The 10,197-nt window shown below is 37.2% G+C and overlaps 1 protein-coding gene across 1 annotated transcript; it reads right to left on the reverse strand.

Annotated features, from left to right (window-relative positions):
* Window positions 1-5,169: 5,169 nt before the first annotated feature.
* Window positions 5,170-10,143, reverse strand: LOC121515964 (transforming growth factor beta activator LRRC32-like). Its single transcript, XM_041796960.1, has 2 exons — window positions 9,987-10,143; window positions 5,170-9,803 (listed from the first exon to the last, which is right to left on the reverse strand). The coding sequence occupies exons 1-2, from the start codon at window positions 10,074-10,076 to the stop codon at window positions 7,926-7,928; spliced, it is 1,968 nt and encodes a 655-aa protein (XP_041652894.1). The 5' UTR covers window positions 10,077-10,143; the 3' UTR covers window positions 5,170-7,925.
* Between the last annotated feature and the right edge of the window lie 54 nt (window positions 10,144-10,197).

Consider the following 10,197-nt stretch of genomic DNA (forward strand, 5'->3'; position numbering starts at 1 on the left):
TTGGTCCAAAATTAATTGCTAGTGGGGCCCAGAGATAGGCACAGATATCCATTAGGACATGGGAAACTAACTAGGACTGCTCGATTATTTCAAAAATCTTTGAGTCTCATTCACCAATGTTTTATGAAATTTGCTCTTGTGAAGATTTCTCAGAGAAACCTATGTGAGATTCATGCCACGTCCTTACACTGCTGAATTGTTTGCACCTGTGTCCTTAAGTCATTGTGTGCCAGGTGCTCCTAAATTAGAGGTATATGCATGTTTTTCCTTATTAGAGACATACACACTTAAGGGCAGTGTGCAAACACAGAAGGCACAGGAGTGAGAGATGAAGCAAGGTGCCAGTAAATTAAAATACATCAGAAAAAAACACTTGCAGTACTTTGATAATTCTAAAATGGATGCAGTTTTATTCCATATGACACCAAAAGAGGAAGAATTGGTTATATTTTTAGCACCTGAAGTAAATAGTATATGTATTTTTCAAACACTTAAATAGGATATCACTTCCTCAGATGGTGCTTTCTTAGAAATGACATGCTATAATAAGAAATTGATGCTTTCAAGATACTCTTAGCAGACTTTTGTTCAAAGCAGCATAGATCTGAGAGTAGGTACAACACAAGTGAAGATCTAGACAGGAGGAAACAACATCAGTAAGTGCCATAAAGTGCTTCAAGTCCAATCATATGCATGCCCTGCCACACATTGTTAGAGGCTATGCACATAGTGTATCAAAGCTTTTTTATCTGGATTTTAAAATGATAGACATCAGCAGTGAAACAACCAATCATTGTGAAATGAACTTACATCATCACCATTCACTCACAAAGAGCTGGGCACAAAAACCCTAGAGGTAGAGCAGGACAGTGCAAGCCAACAGTTATTGTGAGACTCATTCTACCACTTCAGGCAACAGAGGAGAAGAGTCTTGCTGAGTGTACAGTGTTCTCTAAAGAGCTTGGTCTTTAAGAAAGGGACTTTGTGGATTCGGGTAATTCATTCTACAATTGAGGACAACAGAGGAGAAGAGTCAAGTTAGTGACTTAGGAGTGGGATGGGATGGAAGTGCCAGGCACCTTTCACTGGCTGAGTGTAGCAGGAAGAGTGCAGACCTGGATGAGGGAGTCCAGGTAAATAGGAGCAGTTTTAGTAACTGCTTTGTAAGCAATGATTAGAGTTTTGAATTTGATGTGCACTGCAACTGGAAACCAGTGTAGAGAGATGAGCAGTGGAGTGACATGTGCTGTCTTGGGTTGGTTGAGGACCAGAGGTGCTGCTGCGTTCTGGATGATCTGCAGAGGTCTATATGTGCATGCAGGGATGCCTGCCAGTAATGAGTTGCAGTAGTCAATGTGTGCTATTACAAGAGCCTGTACCAGGAGCTGTGTTGCTTGTTCTGTGAGGTAGGGTCTAAAAATCTTGATGTTATACAGGATAAATCGGTAAGACTAAGCAATTGAGGCCACATGAACCTTGAAGGTTAGCTGGTCATCAATCATATGACACCCAGATTTCAGGCAGACTAAGTGGGCATGAGTTTATTTGATCCAAGCTGGATATTGATCTGTGGTTGTATGGTGGGACTGGCTGGAATGGTGATAAGCCCAGTCTTTTTAATAAGTAAACAAAAAAAAAAAAGGGGGGGGGGGGGGTTGTCTTTTTCTTTAGAGTGAGTGTGATTTGATTTAAATGTACATCCAAATGCTAGTGTGTGAGGATAGGTTACATATTGATAAAAAGGAGTATCAAATAGGAAAGACTCCTAAACGTGCTATTTATGTTCAGAATTTAAAATTTTGCAAACACTGCATGCAGTAATACTTGACTACATTCAAATCATGTATCTGTGCGTATTATTTAGTTGTTTAAAAGTGTGAAAGTGTTTAAAATGCTGCAAAATAGCATTAAAAAAATGTATTTTATAGTGTCATTCTAAATCCAGCACATTTGAGTGCAAAATTAAACATTTTATTCTCTCACATCAGCACTCAAAAGTTTGTAAGTGCTCTGCAGTGTTCTCAGCCAAGACAAATTTACATAAAAAAACTGTGGTGAATTATTATTAATTTTGACTGATATCGAGATCACAATTATTAAACATGATTACTCATTGATTTTACAACCTTAAATGCTTGTAACACTTTGAAGAACAAGTTGTAAATGAATATAAATGAGTGAAAAAAACCCAAATATGTTTTGTAAAGGCATACAATAACAATGATAAAGGGAAAATAATTACCTTCATTGCTAAAATATCACACTGAAAACATTTACCAAATGGCAGATTCAGTGTAACATGGCATATGGTATGGTAATTGCTGATCATGATTGTTGAACCAAGACTGTAAGTGAAATTGAAACTTGATAAACTGCGCAGCACTTTTGTTAAGGTCGAAAAGCTCAATTAAAAAAAGTATGCTCTTAACTCAAACTGGCACTTTTTCAGCACCCTTTACTGAAAATCACCTATATATATTTTTGTATTTTTCTGCATTTAGCTTGATTTTGGCTCATTTATTAATTTTTATATGTTTAATTTGCATTTCTGGAAATGCACAGAATGTCATATTATACTCTGTGTACTGATGTGCATCAATTGTTTTAAACTTTGGTATCTTTTACAGGAGAAAATGGCCTTTAGCTGTTTATGTATTTTGTGTAAGTTTAATCATTTGAGCTTGATTTATGTAATTTTACCACTTTTTGTGTAAGTTAACATTTTCTTAATTTCTAACTCAAAGTGACAACTTCATCATATTTTTTTGTTCAATAAAATAGCAATTTCTAAAACTCTGCTTTATGTTTTTTTGGAGGCCCTTTAACTTCACAATAAGTTAGAGTAATAAAAAATAGTTTTAATTTCTTAAAGTTACGGTTGTGCTGAAAAAGAATTGACACACATGAGCATGGTAAACATTTTCTGAGTGGTTTACATTGTCGAAAGAAAAGCCTCAACAAAACGGGTTAAGAAAGGGTTAAGAAACAGTTTCCTGAAACCAAATGCCTCAAAACTGTAGCAGACATGGAAATCACTGGCGTTGGGCAAAAGCCTCTTAACACCCAAATCACCACTTTTAAGGGTATATGAAAAAAAGCTGTAAATAATTTAACACCAAATGGTCATAGTCAGCATCTTCCACACTTTCTATAGCTTTCTAAATGTGTATGACCAACTACCATGTCAAGGGATTTTTAAAAAGAATAAAATCATAAAAAATGGAGATACAAGGTTTTGGCTTGATGCCAGTGAAATATAACAATACAAATTTAATTGTCAAGGCATTTGTCGGCTGTCTTGGGTTGTGATAGAAATGGTCAGAATGTTGTCATGAAGTTGCGTGACCGGGCTACTTGACCCAAACTTTTTTCATGTTTTTGTTCTCATAAAAACAAGTACACCCTGGTCATATAGCTCCTCCTTTAAAAACTGTCAGTTTTTCTACTTTTCTGTACATATAGGATGGGGCTGAGGAGTATTTTCACACTTTTTTGTCTTTTCTAATTCACATCCCTGATAATGCAGTCAGATTCTGAATAAACAAGATTATTGTGCCCTACAAAAAGGATCAGCAGTGAAGAAATCTCTAACCCATTTACTATTTGTCTCCACAAGTCAACCGTGCAAACCAAAGGGTAGCAAGAAGCCAGCCCTTGACCAGGATTGTCAAATGGGAACCCTTCTTCACCGGTGTTTCACACAGTTAGTCCTAACACACCTCCAGAGGGCTGAACAGTGATATCCAACAACCCAGCTCCCCCCTCCATGCCAGCTCCCACCACCCACCATGCCACCTACAACAGACTCAGGCTCCATAAGTGCAAGCTCTAGGTAATGACAATGCTGATGCTACCTGCCCTAACACCACTCATAACTGCAACTACAGGGAGACCACCTTTCCTGGTACAGACATTACAAATGTCTCAGTGGAAAATAAAAAAATATGTTTCAGCTTTCAGTGAGAGAGAATTTAGGAGAAATACTGTTTTATGGATCATGTCAATTAACAATGCATTGTTGTAAACAATAGTTTTAAGTCAGCATAGTTCTAAATGGAGGAAAATCAGAACAAGAGGCAGTTTTGTAATAAGTACTGACAGCTTGATAATAGCTTCATAAAGGGATAGTCTAATAGGACGTCTTAGAATCTTCACAGAGCATTTTTCTTCATTTGCGGAACATTAATGGAAAAACAAGCTTTAAGAACTAAACATCTGCAGTGTAAAAACATTTTCTGTAATAAGAGAGCTGTCTTTTGTTTTGGGAAGTTAAGACAATACTTCAAAATGGGATGTATTAGAAATACAGTTTGCCTTGAGGGAGTGACTGACAGTGCCTCTAATGCACTAACACAGACACTTCTTCTAATACCCAAATGCCAGCTCCTATTAATCACCAAGAAGAAGAATGAAGACAATTTGCTCCATGCATTCCTATGGTTTTACACCTAATACTATCCACACAGTGTTCTGTTCTCTGAGTGCTCTTTGCTTGAACTTGTCAAGCTGCTACTTGATCTAAATCTTGTGGGTGGGGCAACAAAGACATTTCCTTCAGTTACATTGCTCAAGAGGCAGATTGATAAAGGAATCCTGGCTCCTTTGACACTAACGTTGGCATTATACTGCACAGACTCTACCAGGTGGACAAATGGGCAGGAGAGCTGCAAAATGGCACTATGCCTCTGTTTAAAGGAGAAGGATGAGCTAATAAGAAGGCAATATATTTATTCAAAATAGGATAGTGCTTGTTGAGATGCATTCAGATGTTTAAAATTCCTGTAACTCCCCATTTTTAGATGCATTTTAAATGGCAACATGTCATTGGGCTTCAAACTCCCCCTGCTGTAATGTCTGCTTGTACATGTGTTGTTAGTTTCCTTTAATATTTATGTGCTACATGGAGGAGTCTGTTTTTCTTCAGAGCATGGGTCCAAATTCACTCTGATTTATTGAGTGTGAATGCACCTCACACTGAATGATAGTAGCCTTTCCAGTCAATGTTTTATGGTTTCATGTAGTTCAGATTGCTCAAATAAAAACATAAATTCACTTACATCAAAGTTTTTTGCCATCTGAGCTGCAATTATTCATTCTTCTCTTGCAGAAATGGAACTTTATTTCCAAAATGAAGACTGCCAACACATTCTGGTTATTAGGAACACCATATTTATTACAGCAGCACATTAGCTATTATATTTGATGACATTCTCTCAGGGTCATAGCCACAAATTATGAATTATAAGGTACCAACAAGAAAGGATAAACATGTATTTTTATCATATAAATAGGATTAACTTGTACAAGGTCATATTTTGGCATGATACTGAATATTTCAGGAGCTCTGTCAACATTCTGGGAAGGTTTTGCAGGCCTTCAGACGTCAGAAACATCTGGGCCAAAGTTAGACTTACAAACATTTCACAAAGAAGGATGGGCGAAGTATTCCCTGCCTGATTAGTGAATTTGGCATGCACCAAAACCAAATGACTTGAGAGTCAATAAAGCCAATTTGAGCTATCACATTTTGGCTACAGAGGCCACCACTACTAATGCACGTCATCAAGATTAACAAGGGAGACATAAAAAAACGTTTTAATGGAGCTTGTAGGAAATTCAGATTAAAATTGTACGCCAAATGACGAAGATTGTGCTGCATTTCATTGATTAAGAGTCTGTTAGTTTGTTCAGTCTCAGAAGCCATTAATCCAAACTTTTGTTTAAAGGAAATTGAAACTCAACAGCAGCTTTGGCTCACTTGCTACAGCTTGCTTACCAAAAGTATTTGGCTTCTGACTTTATTTAGCAGTAGCCAGAAGTATTAAAGATCCAGGGCTTAGCTCTGACTTAGGAGGGTCTGAGTATACCCCCCTGAAAGTGTTTGCTTATCAGGCAGTTATTTTCACTGTTTTTCAGTCACTTCAATACATGTTTTGTTTTAAAGCTAACAAACATTTTCATCCTTCTGGCAAAACTGCTACAGTTGCACAAGTATACAGAGGGTACGCACTCATTTTTCAGCCTCCAGAGAGTATAGTGCCTTTTAAATCCTTGCTGAGGGTTGCAAAGGCAACAAAAAGTAATCTGAGTACACTAGTGTATTGCTCTGTACTGCATTAGCCCCAATGCTGCTGAGGAATATTGAATATTCCACTCAAAATGCAACATCATTTTCTAATCAGGGACTTAGTACAAGTTTTAAAATAATTTATTTTGTAAATGTCATGAAAGAGAAATGTACAATGTCTTTGGTGATTAGATTTCATCATAATGACTTCATTTACTTGAAGGGATAGTGAGGCAAACAGCAGGAATAGTACTGGTGGTGTTGATGAGGGATGCAAGATCAAAAGAGGAGTAGACTTCTGAGAGGGGGGACCAGGAATCAATGAGGCGGCTTGGAGGAGGAGACTGAGGTATACAGGATGAGATGAGCAGAAGACCTTTGAGGCTCTAGACTAGATGTTGGTTATTTGAATGGAGGTGGCTGAGGTGGAGGAGGGTTGCAGCGTCCATACTGAAACAACTGGCTGACTGTGGCAGAAAGAATGACAGATTTAAAATATGACAAGTGCATGAAGATTGGTCAAACGAGGTAGTGTCGGCCAGATGTTGGGGGTCTTCAGTCAGTAAGAAATGGTGTCAGTCTCAGAGAGATGGTGAATTTGCTTTTCTTCTTATTTTGATCGACCACAAGGACTGGTTAAAGCCAAGCATGAACAAATTTCAAAAGTTCAGAATTTCTTGGAAATTTTCCCTTACAAAATCCACAAAAATTCCCTAAAATAAAAAACTACAATTTCTGTTTTTTCTTCAACATATTTTTAAAGTATCCCAAAAAAATTACCCCATATTTTCTTTAAATATCTTCCAAATGTTTTGGGAAAACTTTATCATAAGCCTAAACATTTCAATAATAATAATTTCCCCCCAAAAGATCCACAAAAATTCCTGAAATATATCAAGAAAATTACCCCCAAAATCTTTCATCAAATTCTCAAAAAAATGATGTAAACATTTCCCAAAATACCATAAAAAGGGAGGAAATATTCTCAGAAAAATCTAAACAATTCAATGAAAAGAATCAAGGAAGTAATCCTAACATTTCTAATTTAATTCTCATAAAAATTTTAGAATACATTTCCCAATATTCCATGAAAATGGTGGAAAATTCCCAGAAGCATCCAAACAAATTGCCTGGAATTTTCCTAAAAATTATTTCAAATTTTGAAACAAGTTCCCCATGAATTTCATGAAAATTCCAGACAAGTATAAATCAAATTTCCCCTTATATTTTGATCAAATTCTCAAAAATAGATTCCCTAAAATTACACGAAAAATTCTTAAAAAATTCAAAGAATACACCCTTGCCCCAAATTCTCAATCAAAAACCCAAAAATGCACAAAAAAATTCCCCCAAAATTTCCAAATTCCCCCAAACATTGAAACAAATTTTCCAAATTCCCATGAAAATGCAAAATGATTTCAAAACTAATTTCTAGCTAAACTAACTCCCAATATAAGTCTCTAAAATATCCAAACAATAATTTCCCTGAAAATAATCGAATTTCCAAGCAAATTTCCCAAAATTTCCTTGAAAATTCATAAAAACCTTACAGCAAAATCTTACATTCCAAGCAAAGGACATTCTGAACAATTACTAAGTTGTAGTAAAACCATATGTTATTTCCTCATATGCACATGCAGGGACTTAGGATGTTAAAGCTGACATGCCATAAGAAAAAATATGGTACAGACAACAAAGCAACATTTTACATCACAACCCAGGATGCATTGCACAACAATTGTTGCTTCCATGTGAGATTTTTTTTATTGTCTCAGAATATATAAATCAAGTGTGTTCATTTGTACAGTATACATGTAAAAGACACTAATGTTAATCTTTCAGGGTTAGATTTGAAACATCAGACTATGAGTGACTTGTCCGTACAACACAGTCTTTTTGTGAACATAATCAGTGCTGTAATCAATACAGTTATAAATACAACTATTACCACCATCTGCCCAAAGTGAAGTTCCTGTGCATTTGAATGAATCAAACAAGCCACTTCAGGGTTATTTAGATACTCTGTCATCCTGATAAATCCCTCACTTGTAAAGCAGACAGTGTTGTTAATATCAGGCAGGGAAATGTTGAACTTGTGTAGGTCTATTAGCCATTTACTGTCACAACAGTTTAAATGATTCCCACTGATGTACATGAGATGAAGGTGTGCAGACATAGCAAGAATTAAAGAATGGTTTAAGGACTTGAAGTGATTATTTCTTAGGTCAAGTTCTCTCAAAGGAGAGCAGCTTAAACTGCCAGGAAGGAGATCTAGATGGTTGTTAGAAATGTTCAAGTGAGCTAATGCTTGCATGCAAGGTAAAGATAAATCAGAAGTGTTCATGTTTACTTCACTGAGAATCAAGGACTCAAGGCTGTTTTGCACACCCTCAAATGCACCAACTCTCATAATCAAATCTGGATTTCTCCCAAGGTTAAGAGAGACCAAAGAGTTCTTTTTAAATGAATCTGGCTGAAGCGTTTTAATGTTGTTTTCCTTAAGATTGAGATGTTTAAGGGACCTTAGCTGACCAAAGGAAACACAGGAAGTATTGAGTTGTATTTGCTGTGTTGATTGGGAGCTTTGAAGATCATCCAGAGAAGCACAAGGTTTCACAGAGTTGTCCTGCAGATCTAAAGTCTCTATTTGTGTGAGCGCTTTAAGAAACAGCGGGGAAACAGATTCAAGTCCGTTGCTTTGCAGGTCAAGATACTTTAAGGAGGGAAAGAAAAGCTGTCGAGGGTCTCCTGGTTCATCATGATTTCTAACGTTCCAGATGATGTTTTGCAGACAGTTGTAGCTGAAATTCAGACTTTGTAAAGATGACAAAAGGCTCAAAGTCTCCAAGGGAAAAGATGTGAAGTGGTTGTAGCTCAGGTCAATATAAATCAGAGGCATATGCCTCCAGTTTGAGTGTAGGTTATTCTTTGTTACTGTACTCTCTCTCATGACCTTTCTATAAAGCGCATTGGCCTCAGACACCATCATAGCCTCTGAATTTAAAGCCCCAACCATGTTATTCTGTAAGTAAAGATACCTCAAACTGTTCATCTTTGGAACGATTGGAAAATAAAGAAGTTTGTTGTGACTTAGATCAAGTGTTTCAAGCCTATACTGCTTGTCGTTCTCACTAGTAACAAAGAACTCAAGAGAATTTCTACTTAGATTCAGGTGTTTAAGTTGATTTAGTTGAAAATCACAGATCTTTGCAAGGTTATTTCTGGCCAAATTTAAGATCTCTAATTGTGACAGTGGTTCAAAAGTGCCTTTCTCTATCACTGATATCAGATTATCTTCCATATTAATCAACTTCAAACCTTCACTCCCCTTGAACATGTAGCGTGAAAGTCTTTTTAAAGCATTTCCCATCATCTTAAGTCGCTCAAGAGAAGGTTTGTTTCGTAGGTACAGCTCCGCTGCGTCATCACTCAACCCATTCACTGAAATGTCCAAACTCCTCAGTCTGCTGATGGATCGGAAAGCTTTAGTGTTACTGCCAAGGTTGTTGTTCAGCGCATTTCTGGACAAATTCAACTCTTCAAGTTGAGCCAGGTTTTCAAAAGCCCCTTCGGAGATGAGATCCAGCTGGTTGGAGCTCAGATCCAGCTGTTCCAAGTATGGCAGAGCAAGTGTGTGCAACTGTCTGATGAAGTTATTGGACAGGTCTAGTCTTCTCAGCCTTACATCCAAATCCACCGGGACAGAGGAGAGACTCTGGTTGTTCCAGGACCCCTCCTTGAAATGAAAGGAACATTAATCATAATCATAATCATAGAATAAGCCATGGAAACCAAAGTCAAACAACCTTAACAATTCTAAGGTCTCAAACACAGAAAATGTGCAACTTGAAGGATCTAAAAGAATTGCAGTGGTATTACAGCTGTCAAGAAGCATTTAAATGATTCATTGTGAGCTTACCTCTGGTTTGTGTTGGGTCAGTCCAGTTACATAGAGGTCATGGCTGAGAGACCAGAGTAGTACAAGATGAGAAAACATATGTCTGACCATCCTCCCTGTGCTGCTGCTCCTACTGCTGTATCACAACTGCTGTCAGAGCTCATATACACACTCACACACCCTCTTATACCCATGCTTCATAAAAAAAAGAGACAGGGAAAACAGCTGCGGA

Source organism: Cheilinus undulatus, linkage group 10 (genome assembly GCF_018320785.1).
Source record: "Cheilinus undulatus linkage group 10, ASM1832078v1, whole genome shotgun sequence".
Lineage (NCBI taxonomy): Eukaryota > Metazoa > Chordata > Actinopteri > Labriformes > Labridae > Cheilinus > Cheilinus undulatus.

What these genes read in the sequence shown, in the direction of transcription:
- LOC121515964 (XM_041796960.1), bottom strand. Translation starts at nt 10,076, where the DNA reads ATGGTCAGACATATGTTTTCTCATCTTGTACTACTCTGGTCTCTCAGC. An exon ending in TGACCCAACACAAACCAGAG is followed by an intron (nt 9,804 to 9,986) that starts GTAAGCTCACAA and finishes TTTCATTTCAAG; the next exon opens with GAGGGGTCCTGGAACAACCA.